This window comes from Colletotrichum gloeosporioides (genome assembly GCF_011800055.1).
Source record: "Colletotrichum gloeosporioides strain Lc1 chromosome Unknown consensus_48, whole genome shotgun sequence".
Taxonomy (NCBI): Eukaryota; Fungi; Ascomycota; class Sordariomycetes; order Glomerellales; family Glomerellaceae; genus Colletotrichum; species Colletotrichum gloeosporioides.
In genome coordinates this window covers 672,624-692,393 of record NW_025544693.1, presented here as the reverse complement: position 1 = coordinate 692,393, position 19,770 = coordinate 672,624, and the positions used below count along the sequence as shown (strand labels likewise).

Below are 19,770 nucleotides of genomic sequence, written 5' to 3'. Positions count from 1 at the left end.
CGCCAATCTCGGGTGGCTTGGACGTGTCCCGCGGCTATGGAACCGGAGTCTACCCTCCCACGCCCTCTTCCGCCCCGTCCCGGAACCGCAAGCATGGCGTTGGTAGAGCCATTGCCGCGCGGGAAACCGCAGCGGTGCAGATCGTCGTCAATACCCTGTCGGATGGATCGTGAGATACTGTCGTTGGCGAGGCTAGGCAGCACAACACCGTGGGTCAAACGGAGACATTCAACGAACACGCGAGACGGCAAGGTCTAATTCCGACACATCCGTTGGATATTGAAAAACTACAAAAATGATGCCTGCAGTCCCTACTGCATGGCTCCAACGCCGACACGCCCAACCCGGGCTCAACCAACAACGCTCAACGCTCCCAAAGTTTTCATTGCTGATCCTTTCTTCTTCGTGAGAAGCCGCCAGTGACGTACATCAGCTGACATGGTCGCATTCCATCCGTCAAGACCTCATTATGTCGCCTTTATCAAACGCCATCTCGTTTCCATCTCGAGCAACAAAAGGGAAGAAGGGAGAGAAAAAAAAGAGGGAAAAAAAAAAAGGGCTGATAAACTGTACATGTTGGGGGCTTTCCCCTCCCCTGACCTTTATAGGATCATCCCATACCTCTTTCCCTGAATCATTCGTCGACCAGAGATCTCTTCTTTTTTCATCATGTAATACATGCCGCAGGAGACGACATTGTCTCCCGGCTCATCTTGAGCGCGCAAGCAACCGTCAGCGCGCATGTGCCCGACTGCACGCAGACCTTGGCCTGCTTATGGGTTAAAGGAAAAAAGGACTTTTGAAAACGCCGGCTGTGCGTATGCAAGGGGCTCTAGGAATCGGCCAGTTTCGCAAAGTGCTTGGACCAAATCCAACCAACTTGGTCATCAGGATCGTCTTGGTTCTTGGCAAGCCACAGCTCACCCTTTTCGGCAATGACATCAAAGATCTGTGTGAATGACTGTTAGCCTCTGTGGCCTCAAGACAAAGACGGGGCCAACTACTTACCTCGCCAGCTTGGTACGTGAGATAGGGGTACCCAGCCTCATGCTTTGTGGTTTCAATGTTGAACTCGAACAATGACGCTGCTAGCCAAAGCACATTGTAGCCGTTGCCTGCTGGCGCCCGCTCTCGAGACGATGCTCTAGAAGATCTCTGGCTTTCCTCGGTGCCGTCTGGCATGGGGAGAGCTGAGTGGAACAGGCCGGAGAACCGGCGCGACTCGCCACCTGCGTGCTGGGGGGTCTGATGAGCGGGATTCGAGTCTCTCCTCGTGTGCACTGTAGATTCAGAGCTCTGTCGCGGAAGGCCGTTGGACTCGAAACTCTTGCCTGTTCCAGGCCGGGTCAACGAAGGCGGGATATTGGGGCGAGGCACCGGAGACTGGTCTCCTGTGACTGGAGATGGTGCAACCGACGGTCGCTGGCCATTGGCACCTGTGTAGTAGTCTCGGTAGTAGAACTGGTGCGGGCTGAGCGGAGTGGTCGATGGCGACAGGGTGAACTGCCCGCTGTGGCGCTTTGCAAAGTCCGGAGTGGGCAGCATCGGGGCATGGTCGCCATTCACTGACAGGCCTCTGGGCCGAGGGGAGAGCTCGGCGGGTCGTGGTCGGAGCTTCGATGTGGCGGTGACGTCGTCGGTGCTCGCCGTGGTCGACTGCGACGTTCTGCCCTTGTATGCCGGGTTGAGGATGCCAATGTTGGTGAACATCTCCTGGGCGTACTTGTAGTCGCGCTGGAACTGCGCAACAATGTCCGCAACCTCGGGCGGCGGCCCCGTCTCTCCCGTGACCTTCTTGACCTTCTCTACCCAGATCGAGTACCAGTTGGCTTGAATGTTGACAAAGTTGCCCAGACAAATGTTGCCAATCTTCTCGGTCAAGGCCGACAGCTGCGGCAGCTCCTTCTTCAAGGTCTCGTTGAGGGCGTCATACTGCTCCACCAGCTCCTTAAGCCTAGCGTCGACCGTCTTGCCGCCCTTCTTGAGCTGCTCGGACCGCTCGAAATCGAGGCGGCGCTTCGAGCGCTTCTTCATCGCGAGGGATGGGTTGCCGTATGCTTTGATGACATGCTCGAATGGCTCGATAACATGCTTTCTCACTTGTTGAAGCTGGTCGACTGTTAGATGAGGGGATGGGCAATGTCTCGAATGTTGTACTCACATGTTCTTCAAGGGCAACCTTTTCAATGTCCCTCATGGACACGTTAAACTGGACCCATTTGCTTTCCAGCTCCGGGTAGCTTCCGGGCTGGAGTCGCATGACGAGTTCCATGGACGACAGATATTGCAAAAACTCGTGGACGTAGGCGCTGACTTGTCGGGTATAGAACTCCACGTCTCTGAGCACAACCTGCAGTCGGAGGTAGTCGTCTCCAAACTTCTCGTGCAGCTTTGCGTAGACGGCATCCTCGGGTATCCTGGAGCTGGCAGCTTGCAGCTTGTCCACCCGCTTGCCAAAGGCTCGAGCAAAGCCGGCCTTGACATCAGACTCCTTCCTCTTGCGGCCGACGATTTGTCCCACGAGCTCAAAGTTCTTCTTGGTCTTGTTGATCTCAATGATGGCCAGTTCCAACACCTCCTTTGCCGAGATGAGCTCCGCTCGGTCAGGGTGGTCCTGAGGAGTGTGTGCCAGGAGCGTCATGATCAGGGTCGGGTATTTCGTGATACGCTGCATGGGCTTGATGAGGAGAGAGTCCAGATCCCAAGCTGCCGTGAGGTCCTTAGCCACTTCATTGCACTCGTTCAGCCAGACCTTGACCGTCGGATCTTGCTGGATCTGGATCAACCGCTTTGCGGCGTGGTCGCTGTTCCTCAAGAACCCTTCATGTGCCACCCTCATGTCCTCAATGTGCTTCTTGAAGACGGGACCGATCGCCGTGGCTCTGTCCCTGTCGTCGCTGAGTTCAGGAGCAGCGGAGCCGTTGGACGATGCTCCCTCAGCAGCAGCCGCCGTGTCCTCCCTCGGCAGCGGCGACCGACGCGCATGAGGAACATACACTGACACCACAGCCTCCTTAAGCTGGGTCAAGAAGTTTGTGTGGAAGCTGATGATCTCGTCAGTGTTGCGGAAGATGAGCTTGATCGTCTTGTCGTCGAGTCTCGGGCAGGCCTCTGCCGTGCCCTTGTAGATCTCTTCCACGATGTTCATGTCCCTGACAAAGACTGCTTCCGTGTCGATGAGCTCCTTGATGACGTTTCGCCGCTGCACAAGCCGGTGCCTTTCCTTTCCAGTGGGGCCATCCTTCAGTGGCGTCGATGTCGGCTCTATCGGGGTTTGGCCGCCAAGAGATTGGTCTCTGGTCTCGATGGACATGTGGTCGATGGAATGCGGCGTGGAAACGGGCCGTGATCCCTCCTCACTCTGGCGACGAGAGCCGACCAGGGTGCTGCCGGGAAGAGTATCGGCGTAGAAACTGCTGACTGCCGTCCGTCGCGCATCGTATCCAGCCTTGGAAGCGGGCACTGGCGGCGGTTCATGCTCGGGGCGCGGTACAGACTTGCGTTCTTTGCGTTCCTTTGGAGGCCAGGGGTAACTGGCGTCGGGATACGGGACAGAGAATCCTTCCCCGGTGTCCAGCTCGGGCAGTTGATGGATCGTGGCTCGTCCCACCGGCTGAGCCTCTCCAGATTCCGCCGCAGGCTGCGCTTCCGCTTGCGTGGTCGCGGGCTCCAAGGGCTGAGCGTTGGCAAATTCCGCGGATGGGACATCGGGGCTGTAGTGCTGGCTTTGACGAGCCGACGAGTCTCTGCTGGAGGCATACAGCGAGTCAGCAGCGTACGGCGGCTTGGGCATGGGCAGCACGTCGTTGAAAGCCGAAATCCGGTGATGCGGCGGGTCGTTGCTATCGACAGAGAAGTCGGTCCACGCGGATTGCTGGCTGACTCTGTTCGCAGACGGATGTATCGACGGGACCATCAAGCTGTGAGACGTGTCGGGCGTTTGCTGGCTCTCGAGGCTCGTCTTGGGGAGGTCCTCTTGCGCGTCTGACGACTCACACGTCGATGCCCGCTGGGACGAGTCGTTATCCTTGTGGTGATCGTGGTAAAAGTCCTCTGGCCTCTCGAGCGTATCGCTAGATGCCTCAGCAAGCTCCCTCTCGGCCTGGTCTGGAAAGTAGGACACATCGCAGACGGACTCGTCCATGTCGTCGACCTGACTGCCGCTGTCAACGTCGTCGTAGGACTCCATCCTTGGGAATGGGACAGTCTCTTGGCGCGGAGAGTCATACTCGGATTCCCGGCGCAGGATCTTGACCGTCGTCTCGTACGGAGGGCTCGAGAAGGGCACCGGCTGATAGTCTTCGGAGATGGGCCGGGAGTTGGCGAACGCGCCGGGGATAGAGGGATCATCGAACTCGCTCCTCGTCGGAGTCGGCTCAGGCGATGGCTGCGGGGACGTCTGATCCAGCGAGATTTTGATTGAGACCTTGTCGTCGGCTGCTGGCTCGTCCTCGAACGGGTAGTGATACTCGGCCCTCTCCGGCGTTGGCGCACGGCGTACTTCCTCAATATGCGCCTGCTCGTGGTTGCCATCAGCTTGAGCAATCGTCAGGCCGAGGCCAGTTGGTGCAGGTGTCTCCAGCTGAAGAGGCGGAAGAGTCTGGGGCTCAATGTCGAATTCCGTCGTCTCCGTAGCCGCCGAGACTGCCGACTGCGGCACGTCGTCCACGGGAGGGCTCAGGGCGGGGAAGCTGCCCGGGATGCCCAGTGTGGGGGAGTCGATGGCCAGCGATGGAGGAGCCGCGATGGACACGACGGGTGGCACTGCTGTCGAGATTGTTAGCGGCTGGGACGGCTGCTCAGACGGCGTAGGCTGAGCCGGCGGTTCCGAATCGTCGACAGCTTCCTCGGGAGCCACAGCAGGCTGAGTCTCGGGTGCTTCTACTGGTGCGTCCTCGGGCGGGTCGGGTATCTTCTCGGTCGCATTCGCGTCATCCAGCTGTGGCAATTCTTGGCCAATCGTGGGCACTGGGGGTATTTCGTCCTTCTCCTTGGCGGCTGCTGCTTCTTGCTCCTTCTTTCGCTTCGCAGCTTGTTTCGCATCCCGAGCCTGGCTATCGCGAATAGACTTAGTATATGCGAGTCGGATATGCTCCCGTCGCTGCTCGAAATCGATGGGCCCAACGGATATCCTCCGCCGCCGGGACGTTGACTCCTCCGCCTTTGACGACTGCCTAGGCGCATTCTTGTGCGGGGATTTGGCCCTCTCGACGGCCTTCAAACGCGAGCTCGCGGTCGTGGCCGTCGATACAGACTGCCGGGGGCGGGAACTGCGCAGAGGAGGGGATAATTTTGGCGGCGGCGCTGCCACGAACGCTGTTAGACGCGTGTTGTTGTTTGGGGTTATGAGACCTCTGGGGGCGGGCTTGCGTCCGCCAGGCGTCGATTGTGTCGGTGTCTTTGCCCGGGTCGTTGGTGTCTTGGCGCGGTTAACGGGCGCCGTCGTCCGCGGTGTCTTGCTCGATGACGGAGGAGGGCGCTTGAACGTGGATGGGGAGTTGGCCCTGGAGCTTTCTCTCGTGGAAGGCGCGCTCGTCGAATCGCTCGGCGTGCTCAGCTTTCGAACCGAGACAGGGAGGCGCGACGACGGTGACGCAGCCCTCTCGGGATGCACGCCTTCTGGCGTCGGACGCGACGGCAGGGCCTTTCGCACCATTGGTGATCCGGTTTTTGACGCAGCAACGTCACTGTGCGCCCGAACATGGCTCCTCGTGTTATGGGCGGAGCGTCCTGTCGCGCCGTTTGGTTGTGTGGCCGCGGAGCGGTACCAGTCAGTAGGTGACGCCGGCTCGAAGTCGGGATCTGATTTTGTGCGTTGGTGTAGCCGAGCGATGTGAATGCTGGACTCTGATGTTCGACGCGGGCGTGCGCCGGAGCCCTCGATGCCGAATCCTGCGGTCGGAGTGTCGCGCTGGTCAGGGAGAATCTCGCCAAACAACAGGCCGGGCGCTCGCGGAGAGGAAGGGGGCGACAGAGTCGGCGACTTGTGCTGGAGGTTCGTCATGGATTTCGATGCGTTTGGGGTGCCGGTGGCCGACGGCGGGTTTCGCGGTTTGGCAATACGGCTGGCAAAGGATTGGGAGTTGTTTGACAGCTGGTCCTCGGCGACGAATTTTGTCCTCTGTGTACCCCGGGCGGCGGTGCCTCGACTGGAGTCTGTCGTCAGCTCGCGGTTCGTCGAAGTCCTCAAGGTGGAGTATGATGTTGACCCATTCCCACCGGGCGTCGACTTGTCACTCGTCGCAGTCGCAGATCTACTGGGCCGTAACGGGACACCTCGAACAGGAATCCGGGGACCGGCGGACGACGACGATGACGAAGGCTGCTGGTCGAATCTCTTTGTCAGGTCCTTGACACTAGGTTTCCGGTTCGTGTTCGACCTCGGGGCACCGACGGGGGGTTCGATTGGGGCAGAGGCAGATCGCTGGGAGGGACGCAGTGCAGCTCGGGCTGCAGGCGCAGGCGGGTTCTTGGGGTTAGTGCCATTGCCGTTTGACCGCACGGACGGGTTATCGCGGGCTCGGGAGACTGAGGTCGCCATGAAGTCGTTGTCTGATGAAAGGGTTCGTTGATGATGGTTTGACGACGGTCCACCTCGATAGCTTCGGTAGAAATCATCCGGGTTTACGAGGCCGTGAGCATGACCATCCGCAGCGAAGGCCTCAGCCGTGTCGGCGGCAGAGGCATCCAATGTCTGATGAGGATGGAAACCGTTCGCTACAGGGCTCGTAGGGAGGTAGTGGTGATGACGGGTATCTGAAGAATGTTCGGACGGGTGGCGGTAAGGGTCGTAGTCGTCGGCGTCGTCGGCGTCGTGGTCGAGATCGGGCTCGTGGTACTCGTAACTCGGCTCGAAGTTTGGTTGTCGATGAAGTTGGTGATGAGCGTAGTGGGTAGTTTGTTGCTGTCGGTGCTGCTGTTGCAGGACGGCGGCCAGGCGGTCCTCCTCTTCTGGACTGCCAGCTTCCATTGTGGCCTGAACATCCGTCAGGCGTGTTGGGTGGACTGGCTCGTCAGGATTCCCATAGACCCATGCAGGCTGCGTGGGATGTTTGGGTTGGGAAGCATTGATGTGTTGGCCTGCAAGCTGAGTGGGCAGCGACAGTTTGGAGAGGCGACGGGCTGTCCCTGGTTGGCGAGCGTTGGCAGTGTCCGGGGCCTATCGACAGCAAATCTTAATGCATGGATGGGTGGCCACCGCAGGAGTACCCGTGGTGCGACTTTTGCTCTGTGGGGGTTATTATGGAGATTTGGATTTTTTTTGGTCTTTTGGCAAGAGTCGAGACGAGATTCGGAAGGCTTGCGAAAAGTAAGTTTGTGACCTTTTTTTTTTTTTCTCGGGGTCTTTCCAGTTGGTTGTTGTGATCGAATCGGACGCAGCGAGATGGGATGGCAAGAGGTGAGATTTGGTGGTGTTGAAGGTGAAGGTAGGGAGAGACAGGCGCACGCACTACTCTTTCACAGGTAGAGAGCCACTCACTCAAACACACAAAGGCGAGAGAGCGAAGCGGGAAGGATAGACGGAGGTGTAAAAGCGAGGAGACAGATTGGGGGGGACGGCGAGAGGCGTATGCTGCTTTAGCGGGTGTAGGCGTAGCGATTATGGAAGGGTGAGAGAGGAGGCGGCCAGTCTTTACGCAGTAGACTACTGGAGTTTGGGGGAAAGCAGGCGCAATCCAATGTGCAGAATGAGGTGCAGGAGTGGGCAGGAGGAGGAGAATTAATTTTTGGCGCAGCGCCTTCCTCGCCTTGAACTGGATCGAGGTGAATTGGCGTAGTTGCCTACTTGCCGCACCTGCTTCGTGTCCAGTCCTGCGTGCCGTGTTCAAAAAGCAAGCAGCCTACGAATTGATTGACGAGAGGAAGGATGGTGCTTTCGACGAGAAAGAACGAGGTAGCCCGAGTAGCTAGATACCTCAGGTACTTTGGGGTGAGAACTACCCCAGCCAGTTACCTTACTGGAGGGAAGGAAGGAGGTACCTACGCAGCAGCCAAGGAAGTCACGGTGGATAGGTTCACAGGTGAAGAGGAGCCTTGGATGGCGAGCTGAGACGGGAAGTGGGACTTTGTAAGAAAGGTGAGGGCTCTGGAAGCTGTCCAATCGGTCTAGATGGGGTCAGTTCGGTCTGGGTTGGCAGCCAGGACCGCAGGAGCCAAGCAGGATTGGACGTCGTGTGCAAGGTACGGAGCACAAATTGGTTAGGCTCCTTGGCAGGCGCAGCCAGGGGAGAGGGAGGGACGAGTGGGAAGGGGGAGGGGCTGCGCTACGGGGAGGGGAATGACGGCAGGTGCAGGTGCTAGAGACAGTACGGCAGGCACGTCCGGAGACTCGGGAAAGAGGGAGCGAAAGCCGGACGACACACCGGTCCTGGGCTCCATGGATTCAACTGGACCTGGAACCGAAGCAGCAGGCATGACTCCATCCCGCCTGCTTTTCCCCGGGCGGAAAAATAATATCTGTCTCCAAAACTGCCCAGCGACGAGGACAGAAGAAAAAAAAGTCCGAGTGAATGAAATTGACTTTGCCAACGGCCGACCTTTGCCATGCGTGCTGGGTGATGGAAACGGCCTCCCCCGTCCGGACCTGGACAAACAAAGAACTCGACGACAACGTGGATCGCTCACCTTACCCAAGCAACCATCCTTTCCCATTGCTTCCATCTGCTGGAACCGACGGATCCAACTGGGCCCTGCCGTCGACTCCGATTCATCCTACGGGCTGGAGAAACCAAGCCTCAATTTGCAGTTGCGATGCCATTCCTTGCTTGGCCTCTCCACCGGATTGTTTGGACCTTGGAAAACATGTCGGGGATGTGGTTGCAAAAACAGCCCCAGAGAAACAAACAGCCAGCTCCACCACCACCGCCGCCAGGCCAATGCTTTGTTTGCAGGTATCTCGGCCGTTGTGTGTGTTGTTGTCGCAATCATTTCTCCGGCCGGTTTGTATTCGTTCTTCCATGAAGAAAAATTCCTGTGAACCAAGGTAGTGTCAGAAACTTTGGTTTCTTTTGTTTTTCTTCTCAGACAGAGATCCGATGTTGGCCCCTTGGCCCTCGCTTCGTCCCGTCTCAAAAGGTCTCGTGAGCGAGCAGACACGCCCGAATGCAAGACATGAGATATTAGAGGGACCGGAGTGCATTGAGTTCCCCGTGCCTAAGCCTCCCTACCCGCAAAGTCAAAACGGCACTCTCTGCTCGACTGGCATTTAAGACTCGAGGTAAGCTTGGAGTGCCAAGGAGGCACGGCCACCAGACGTCACATCCAATCGGCCAAACCTTTGGGCGCCCACCGACGGAAGCGAAGAACGATGGGGGGCCCGAGTGTGCAGCCGTGGGATTGGTCATTGGGGGCTGCGCTCGCTGCGAACGCACCTCCAAAATGACGGCACCATGTCACCCATTCCAAGAGGGGAGGATCCATGCCAAATGCCTCCATCTCCGCCAGCATCGCACCGCACCGACCCATGAGACAGCGGCAAGGTAACGTGCCCTGCGTCGCTCCGAGGCGGAATAGATTGAACAGGTCGAGCCCTCACGTCAGTCTCCAGCGAGGCACATACCAGGGAAATCACATCACGACGGCCTGCGTGTGCAAATATCACGGCAGCGTCGCATCCAGCAGGTTCCGGGTTGAAACATCCGAGAGTTACTTGCCCTCCAACGTCCCAACTATTTTCTAGGTTCGTGTGCGAAGCTCCGCTACCCGTTGCTTTTGCGGCGTTGCTTCGTCTCATTCGCTCGTCCACCATCGTCCACTATCGTCCATCACTCGATATCCAGCTTCTGGTGGACAATCTGCCACGTCGGCTTTTCAAATCATTTCAATAGCCTCGGTGCCGTAGAGGCCATTGTCGCGATAGAGGGCGACTGCTGCTGATTGCAGGTGCAGACATTGATAGCCACAGGAACAAGCCCGGCTCGTGCCATGGGAGACGCGGCGAAAGACCATTTACGAGCAGGGAAGTTCCCCAACTGCAACTCGTGAGGCGTCTGTGCCTATCTTAAGACCTGCAATATGATGCTAGGCAAATCAACGGCTATGTGGTAGCACTGTACCGGCCGCAGCTCCGCCTCTACCAGCTCACGTCAGTAACGACCGAGGACTCGACATTCCTCGCCTTAGTCAGGGCCGGTGGGCTTGGCGCGCGGGCTGTATCTGAGCGGCAGCGGCAGTGCAGCCATCATCGTCGGTTCGTCGTGAGGTTGTTCACGAGCTTTTCAGCCTCTTAACCTCCACCTTGACGACGTTAACATCCATCAAATCATCTCGCATGTGGATTTGACGCGCGAGCTGCACGCCTCGAGGTCATGTCAGCAGCCAGGGGCTTGATTGACGGGCTTGGAGATTATGGATGTCGGTCCATTTCCCTTGGCTCTTTTCTCCCTTTCGGCCCTTGAGTCGCAAGCCCCTTACGAGGCGCAAGTGGCTGAGAGCGTCTCATTCACCCAGGTTGAAACCCACAACCCATTCGTCTTGCTTACCGCGGAGGCTCAAGCCCTCGTATATGGATTGTCTGTACAGGCCAACGTCGACTGATGCCGTGTCTATCGTGGACAACATGTGCTTCCCCCCCCAGGTGTTTCCTCCTCCCAAATTATTGGACACGCAGTACGACGTCGCACCGCATGGCTGAGAGTCTTCGTGGCCAGCCGCCGCCCGCTTTCCGCTTTGCGTCGCCCTTGCATGTAGCTCCTCCCCGCCAGCCCAGCCATCGTGCGGAGAGGCAAGTGACGGTGCATATTTTTATCGACGTAGTGCAAAGGTAGTGCTGTGCAGCACATTGCATCGCAGGTTCCTGTTGAGTGCAACGGAAGAAAGGGCCGGCTTGAGATCGGACTGGAGCTGGTGGCCCTGATGAATGTCGACTGCTGCAGGCGACGGGAGCACTGCTGTAGTGGACCCCCACGACCGTATTTTCGTCTCACCACCCCGGCTGGGGGACGCCTTAGCGCCCTCGTCCTTGTGCGCCCCTGGTGGCTTGAGCGCCGATGCTGCCCAGCGAGCGTCTGCTGAAGCCACAAAGCCACCGTTTTGAGACGGCGCCCGTGTCCGGCAGATCACTGGACGTGCGCCGTCGTCCCACCTCGACGAGATGCGCCTAGACCACCACGCCGGCGTCTATCTTTCTGCTATTCGCGCTGGAGTAGCGCACGGTACGTAGCTACCGTTACGGCACTTGCTTTGTCTCCGTAGCGTCTCTGTCTTTACCGTCTTCGACAAAGACGCGTCGCGCTTGCCAACCTCAACGTCGACTTCGTGTGTGATCCCCCCGTCTGTTACTACTATTCCACAGACACATGGCCCCATGTCTACCTGTGATGACATTGTCTAGTGCCTCCTCTTGAGTCTTGGATCCTGATTGCACAACCAACGCGCTGGGAAATCGGAGTGTCACGTCGATCTCGCGTCCTATGGGAACGACCGGTGGTCAACCGCACTTACAACCCGATGTTGACTTTTGGATGAGGTCCAGCCGCTACGATGGCACCCAAGAGAAAGGCAGAGCCGCAGCAGCGACCAGTCGAGGGCCGCTCTGAATCCAAAAGGCTCAAGGCTGACCGAGCCCAAAATGCCGTCAAGCAGTCGGTCCTTCTACAGTACTACGACAAGGTGCAGAATCTCCGCGAATACCTGCTGTCTAGGCTCCCGAGCTCATCCAGGCTTCGACGCAAGAAGATTGCCTCCATTGGACTGTCACGCGCATCCCTCGCCAAAGAAGCGCTTCCGGCAGAAGCCGACCTGTCAAAACTGCTAGACTCAACGCTGGTATGCATGCATCGTCAGACCAATGCAAGGGCTGAATCTCGATGGGAGAACTGGCGGTCTTTCTCGCAAAGGGGCAATGATTCAAAGTGCGACGATTCTGTGATGTCACTGTCCGGAGGGCTAGCTGGCGCGACTTGCTCGCAGTCGGAGGTCGGTGCTGCTCTTCGACTACTATGTCATCTCATTTTAACAACGTCGGCAGATTGTAAATTTTGTCATTTGGCAGCTCTTCTCCAGCAACCAGTCAGGTGGTTGGCCCAGGCATCTTCTTTGCGATGGCTTCCGAAGATACGCGCAAAACGCCGGCAACCCGCGAGAGCCCAGAAATGGCGACTGGCCGTCTGGTCTGTACCCGGTTCATCCCAACCATTTCGTCCAGACCCTCAAAGCTTCTCCGTGGCCGCAGCTTCTCATGCTGTTGGGGAAATCAGGCGAACAAATCATGATCGACCTTCTCATTGACACGGCCATTTTCCTCCCTGCGCAAGCGGGTGTAGGGAACATGTACCAGCTCAGCGGTACGCCAATGTTCGCTGCAGACACGGCAAGATGGGAGCCTGCTGCGGCACAGAAGCCTGCAAAGGACTCCAAGCTTGAATCCGAGAGGCTGCCGTCAGAGCTGCCCTTCATGAGAAATCGCATGCTGTATGCCCGCGCTGCTCTCACCGGCCGCGGGACTGTTCACTACGGATTCAGGCATATACGTGAGTCTCTTTTGCCGTCATCAAACCGTGGCTAACAGTGCCCTAGATGTTCTCAGCCGTTGCCCAAGGGTGACAGGTTCTGCCCAGGCCGACCCAGATCAAAAGACGCGGCTGGATCAAAGAAATGAGCAGAACACGTTAAAGGTGATGATGTACATCTTTCCTCGTCAGTTTGGACTGCACAACGTCTTCACCTCCAAGGTCGACCATCTCAAGACCGCCCAGAAGCTCCCTGACTACACCCTGCGTGAAGAGGAGATCAACTCGCTGTTCAGGGATCAGAAGATTCGAACGCCGAAAAGGCTACGGGGAGACGTCAAACGACTGGTCGGGCACTTGCAGTGGCTTCACGGTCGCTGTGCGTACGCCGAACTGCTGCGTCACCACTGCCCGTCTGCGATCGATGGCAAGACTCGGAAATCGGCGCACAAGAAGCCGGCCAAGCCGTCAGGCACGCAGCTCTCGCTCACCAATACACAGGCGACAGCACCCGCCAGTCGAAGCGCCGTCACGACAAAGCATCGCCACAAAGCTCGGCAACAGGCCCCTTCGATACCGGTGATCAAGTTCGATGCCGTCACTGATCTGGCGACGCCGGCACCCCACGTGTCCGCCTTTTGCCGCGCCGTGCTGGCCAGACTCATACCCAACGAATTCTGGGGCAGCGGTCCTGATCAAGCACATAATCGTGACTTGATCTTCAAGAGAGTTGACCACTTTGTCAGACTGAGGAGATTCGAAAGCATGACCCTCGAGGAGGTGACGGACGGGATAAAGGCAAGCACGTCTGCATCGATGTCGAAGCTTCTGGTTAACAGCATGCTAGGTCACAGCCATGGACTGGCTGGCGCCGCCCAAACTGAAAGGCATGAAGACCAGCCAGTCGGACATGAAGAAGCGGCTCGAGATCCTGCACGAGTTTCTCTACTATGTTTTTGATTCCATTTTGATACCCCTATTGCGCAGTAACTTTTACATTACGGAGTCGAGCTCTCACCGCTATCGGCTGTTCTTCTTTCGCCATGACGTCTGGCGTTATGTGGCCGAACCAGCCATGGCGACGCTGAGAGCGAATATGTTGGAGGAGGTGAGCCTAGGCGATGCAAACCGCATCCTTGCGTCGAGGAGACTAGGGTTCAGCCGCATCAGACTACTCCCAAAGGGCAAAACCATGAGACCCATTACAAATCTGCGGAGGCGGGCAGTTGTCCAAGGGAGAAACGCACTCGGGCCGAGCATCAACTCCGTCCTGGGTCCCGTCCATTCTATGCTCAGGCTAGAAACTGTAGGATGTCTCCGTGTCTCAACGTGGCCGGTGCTAACGATTACCAGGAGCGTAACCCATCCAAGCTCGGTTCGTCCATGTTCTCGGTGGGTGACATTTACACACGGCTCCGTTCATTCAGCGCAAGCTTTGGCGAGGACAGTCCGACCTTTTACTTTGCAAAAGTGGACGTGCAATCCGCCTTCGACACCATCCCTCAAGATGCCGTCGTTAGGCTCATGGGAGGCGTCCCAAGCCAAGCGCAGTATGTCATCAAAAAGCACCTCGAAGTCAAGGCCGGTCTGGTGGACCCTCGACTCCAAAGGCGCCCTGCTTCGAAGCTTACAAGGCGATGGCACTCGCTCGCCAGCACCCGAGATGATCCAGCCGGCTTTGCGCAGGTCGTCCAAGAGCGCCTCGGCGTAAAGAGAAAGAATGCCGTGTTTGTGGGTAACATTTCGCGGAAAGAGCACGCGACAAAGTGCCTCATGGAGTTGATGGAGTCGCACATCCAGCACAACCTCGTCAAGGTCGGCAAGAAGTACTACAGGCAGAAGAAGGGCATCCCGCAGGGTTCTGTCTTGTCATCGGCTCTCTGCAACTACTTCTACGCCGACCTCGAAGCAGAGCGTCTTTCTTTCCTTCGCAGCAAGGATTGTCTGCTTCTAAGGCTCATTGATGACTTCCTCCTCATTTCGACGAGCCAGAGGAAAGCCCGCAAGTTCGTCAAGGTCATGCACGGTGGTGTTCCCGAGTATGGCGTGGCAGTCAACCGCAACAAGACGCTAGTCAACTTCGACCTGGAGCTTGACGGCGTAAAGGTGTCCAGGGCACCAGAATCGGGCCCGTTCCCCTACTGTGGCTTGAGTATTGACTGCAAAACGCTTGACATGATCAGGGACCACGACACGACGAAGGGGGCCGCAGTCTCGAACGCCCTGACTGTCGACTACGGAGTCAAGCCGGGGCAAAACTTCCAGAGAAGGGTCCTGAGTAGGTCATCCGACCTGAGTCTCCTTTCCTTTACTGACTCTTGCAGACGCCTTCAAGATCCAGTCCCACTGGATGTTCTACGATACCCGACACAACACGCTCGAGACCGTCTTCTCCAACCTCCACAAGGCCTTCACGGAGACGGCAGAAAAGATGCTAGCTTACTGGCGCTGCCTGCCTGCTGCTAAGCGACCCAGAAGCCGCATGCTCACGCGTAGGTGCCTACTGTTGCGACTTTGGGTGTCATTTGGCTCACATTCTTTTAGAAACCATCAACAGGATCATCGATGTGGCATTTGTGCTCCTCACGGGCAAGGCGAGGAAGGAAAAGCACCCCGGTTACAGCTGCACCTTGGAGAAGACGCACGTTACCTGGTTTGTACAATTTCGCGCGTTCGCAATCACAGCAAGCTGACATTTGACCAGGCTAGCACTTGATGCCGTGAGAAAGGCCTTGTTGAAAAGGCAGGCGAACTTTGCACCGGTCCTTGGGTGGATTGATGCCGAGTTGGGCAGACTCGACACAGCGAAGACTGCACGGGTAAAGAAGTACATCAAGTAGTACAGGAGCAAAATATAATCTCGCGAAGACTTCTGATGCGGTCCACAGCTCCTCGTGTTGCCGCAGCCAGCGTGTCATGATGTCTTATTGGCGGTCTGTTCCCGTGTCACTCTGTGCGATCCAGTTTGCGTGTACGACCAGGCGTTTTCGAGGCTGTCGGCGTCCGGGCGACCTGCCACCTGTGTCACAGAATGGCCGTACGGCTCGAGGAGCACCGCGCTCTTCTCGAGGCTGCCGGCGGTGATGGGAGGTATTTTTGGTTCCCTGAAATGCACTGGTCAACTAGACTCCCATCACCAGCATTTGGATTCCGCAGTGAATACATCCGTTGTAATCTATCGAGATGGACGAGTGCGAACGCCTGTTCCTCGAGAAGATCGCCGTGGCAGAGACGTATCCTGACTCCTTGATACGACAGGACGAGCGACGCCCGGCGCTTCGGTCGTGCCTCGAGCACTATGCGGCAAACAGGGACGCAATCTTTGACGGGCCTCCGTCGAGGATCGATACGCCATTGATCATTGTAGATTTTGACGACGCCGAGTCATGGAGCAAAGAAGAGGGGCCGAGGCGGGTGAGCCTGCACATCATCCGGAACGTCATTGGGCTGCGCAGGAAGCTGGCGTGGCCCAGCCCGTCCGAGATTACGATGGAATCGGCGACGCTCGTGAGGGACCCGGCTCTGAGAATAGTGTACGCCGCTACTCGGCTTCAGAAGACTGCCAGCTGACGGAAACACCAGGCTACTGGAACGCTTGAGCCCGACGTCGCTGCTGCTCAACCTCAGCGAAAAGGTCCTGCTGGAGCTGCTGACGTACCATCAGGTCCCGTCCTGCCTGCTCAACTTCCTCACGAGCGGCGCCGAGTCCTGGAGTTTCGCGAGCAGCATGCGCTTCGCCGGGTTTCGGGGCACGACGAGCCTGGCCTCTAAACAGGGCATGGCTGTGGCGAATCTCGGCCGGAGCGGCTCGCACATACAGCTCTGCTTCACAATGTTCAGCATGCGGAGGTACCCCCTCCACGCGTGGCCCAAGGGCGAAGACCCGAGCAAGACGCCGCGTTGGCAGCCCCACGCGGCGGCGGCGTACGTCCACTTTGACGTCGTCGAAGGCACGGCGGTCTGGCTGCTCACGAGCCCGCGGAGCTACCACCGGGAGAAGGGAAAAGGCACGCAGAATCTCTTGTGGGATACGGTCAAGGAGAGGTTCGAGGGGACACTGGAGGGGATGAGCGCTCTAGGGGTGGCCGACCGGTTCCGGGTCAGTCTGGATTGCCTCCTTGCTGTTGTCGAATGGGCTGTGGACGAGCTCTCACCGCATTTCCAGGATTTGGAACTGCATCTATCGAAACTGGTAGGTTTTTCATGTTGGGACAATGACACGAAATGCTAAGGGTTGATATGCAGACAAAGCCGTACCTGCATCCCTTTGACGAAGAGGACGACGCGCAGACGGATGCGATCCACGAAGTAGATCTCCGCCGCATGGCGTTCCTCATGGAGCAGCGTCACCGCAGCGCCATGAGGGTCGACAGCAACCTCCGCGTCCTCCAACGCCTCCGAGAATTTCTCACTGAACAGGTGACCGACGAGCTGGACAGGCTTGATCTTCGCCACGCCAGCGAGATGCAGGCGCACTTGGACAAGTTCAAAGGCGAGTTATCGTCAGCGATGGAGGAGATGGAGGATTTGATGCAGCGGGCGCAGGCCCTGGACAAGCTGGCCGAGAACCGAGAGGAATACGTGAGTCGTGAACGAAGCCCCCCGGTCGGGGTCCGCCGAGTAACGCGTTGTCAAAGATTCAACGGATGCAGACGCACCATGCGAACCAGCAGATGAAGTCGATCGCCGAGCTGACCGCAGATGACTCGGCCGCAATGAAGCAGCTTTCTTTCATAGCATTGATCCTGCTGCCAGTGACTGTCGTATCGGTGAGTAACAAGACCCCGAACGAAGGCAAGGTGTTGGGATGGACAACCGAGACGACGGCATGGGCTGATCGGACGAGCACAACTCGTTTGCGCGAGCTAGACCGTCCTGAGTACAGACATTGTAAAGTTTCAGGACCTTCCGAACGAAAACGAAAGCGCTTCTGCCGCCGGGGAGGGTCCTCCCGACGCGCCCGTCCCGGTGTACAGCTTCTCGGTCGCGGCGTTCGGGACCTGGGCCGTCGCGAGCCTGGTCATGACGGTCGTCACCCTCGCCATCGTCAAGCCGCTGGGTGCGAGGCGGGGTGCGAACAAGAAGACCAGATTGCGGCTCCCGCGGCTGTCGATGCCTTGGAGTCTTGGAGGCGTGGCTCACACGGGCGAGGGGCAGACGACCACGCTATCCGAGCCAAGCCCGGCTGCACGCTCGATCCACACGGCGCCGGCAGTGGGCAAGACGGCATCACAGTGTCCAGAAACTCCGGTAGTGAGTGTGGGCGGTCCCGTCCAAGCCGGGGCCTCCCAAACGCTGACGTCGATGGGACGGTGTCTTAGGGGGGCTTGGGGGGCCCTGTGGCGGTGGCAGACGAGGAGGGCAAGAGAGACGACGTCGACGGCGGCGGCGGCGGGGACTGGTTTACCCCGTTGAACCATAAAAGACAAAAGGAAGCACCGTTGTCCGAACGTTTGATGGTGGTGGGCAGAGAAACCGGTTGAAATCGCGGGGAGGGTTTTGTGCTGCATCATGTCATTAGCATGGTCGAATTAAGGTGTGATGGTTGGGTAGCAATCTAGATCGTGATTGCATTAGGGGGGAGGGAATCGAGTGCCGGGGTGGGCAGATTGACAGCCCAATTGGCAGATCGATTGGCCCCCCTTGATTTGCGATATCCTTCCAAGGTTAAGGCGTACATGTTTGACACCGTCAGCTCCGATGAGCCTCACCTTGTTTTCGCTTCTCGCTTGTTTGCTTTTTTGCGTCCGTCGTGTCGCTGGGAAGTGGATTGTCGTGCCGGTGCTTCTCTTCTCCATCAGATTGCCACTTTCGACCTTCGCATGATGCGGTGGTGATTGGGAGGAGTCCATGATGGGGTTTGGTGGGAAAATGCATCCAAGCATCCGCGGTCTCCCACGTGAAGCGCCCCTGCGACTCGTCCCGAGGGCAAAAGAGGCAAGTCGTGGCAGTGCCCCGCCCCGAGTCGGTCGTTGTCGTCCCGTACTCGTGTACGCTTTGCTGTTGCTGAGCTGAGGTGAGAGACACTGGACCAGACTGAAGCAGAGACCGCCCGCAGGAGCCGCTGAGGGTCCCCGGCGGCCAGCGAATCAGCCCCCTACAACGCACCGTGGGTGGGTGAGCGAGTCCGCTGCAGCGCCCCGCCATGATTCGTCGTCTTCGGACCCGGCAGGGAGCCACCTCGCCCACCGCTGGTCGCCTCCAGGGGCCACCCCGTCACCCGAGGCAGGACCGTGGGTGGGTGGCGGCCCGCCTGGCTGACGTGGGGCGAGTAGCATGCCGCGCGCCGGGACTTGGATCGACCGGAGACTTGTTGGTTGACGTCAGACGAAAGTTGATGCGGCGACTCGACTCAAACATGCTTCTCTCTTCTTTCGTCTCGTCTTTTGGCCTGCATTTATTTCACATCACGCACACATCTCTGCCTTCCTTGCTTATCTCTGGCATATCTCTCGTGCTTGCTTCCTCGCCGCCGCCGCACCCCTGCTCGCATTGCAATGTCATCCCATCCCCCATGATATCCTGCTACCTATTTGAGGGAAGCGTTTTGTTTCCAAAGCGGCGAAACGGATCTTCGACTTGAGAATCGCCTCGGGAGGGTTGACACACCTTTTCACACCAACTCGTCTTTCTCGTCCTTGCTTTCCATCCTCTCTCTGTGTTGTTTGTCTGGAGGAGCGCTATTACCACCACCCACCACAAATCGCCGCACTCTTACTCTCGCACACGCCACATGTCGCATAACCTGAGCCCGACGCTTTTGTCCACTTCCGAGGCCTTAAATCCCCCCATTCCCTTCCCTCTCGCCTTCGGATCGGGCTTTCCACGTCCCCCGTGCTGTCCTCCAATCGTAATCGGGTTCGGTTTCTCGTCGTCTTTCGTCCCGCCTCCTTGCCTCCCAACCGGGGTCGTCCAAGCACGACGGGAAGACTGCGGGGCGGTGGAGGGTGCGTTGGTTGCGGGATGCTGCAAGACGTTCAGGAAAACGCAGCACAACATTCTCACGACGGCTCGTGAGCCTTGGTCGTAAATAAAAAAAAATAAAAAAAATAAAAAAGTCCGTTAGCTGGAGAATCCCTGTTTCCCGGCCGTAGTCGCCGCTTCTTTTGCTTCCCGTACTCGGGGCGAACCGGCGCTGTCCTCGTACATCTACGTGCTATATCCGAGTCAGACAAGCCACGCAGAGGCGGCTGGCAACGTTTTATTTATACTACCAGCCCTTCTCTTGAACATTGTCTCTGTCTTACGATCTCCAGGCCAGCCTGACAAGTCTCCTCCGCCTTCTCTGGACATTCAACGTAACCTGTCACGGTTGATCAGA

At 57.8% G+C, this 19,770-nt stretch overlaps 2 protein-coding genes across 2 annotated transcripts; one reads left to right on the top strand and one right to left on the bottom strand.

Annotated features, from left to right (window-relative positions):
- Positions 1 to 832: 832 nt before the first annotated feature.
- Positions 833 to 6,970, bottom strand: GCG54_00004179 (Dynamin-binding protein; the record flags this gene model as incomplete). Its single annotated transcript, XM_045404233.1, has 3 exons — positions 833 to 949; positions 1,009 to 2,109; positions 2,162 to 6,970. 3 exons carry the CDS (start codon positions 6,968 to 6,970, stop codon positions 833 to 835), a joined length of 6,027 nt encoding a protein of 2,008 aa, XP_045264068.1.
- A 4,511-nt stretch (positions 6,971 to 11,481) lies between these two features.
- GCG54_00004178 (Telomerase reverse transcriptase) lies at positions 11,482 to 17,932 on the top strand (the record flags this gene model as incomplete). The annotated part of the gene is made up of 14 exons (XM_045404232.1): positions 11,482 to 11,766; positions 11,969 to 12,470; positions 12,517 to 13,229; positions 13,297 to 13,755; positions 13,803 to 14,727; positions 14,774 to 14,941; positions 14,994 to 15,102; positions 15,154 to 15,268; positions 15,708 to 15,982; positions 16,032 to 16,641; positions 16,695 to 17,030; positions 17,087 to 17,218; positions 17,319 to 17,702; positions 17,771 to 17,932. 14 exons carry the CDS (start codon positions 11,482 to 11,484, stop codon positions 17,930 to 17,932), a joined length of 5,175 nt encoding a protein of 1,724 aa, XP_045264067.1.
- Between the last annotated feature and the right edge of the window lie 1,838 nt (positions 17,933 to 19,770).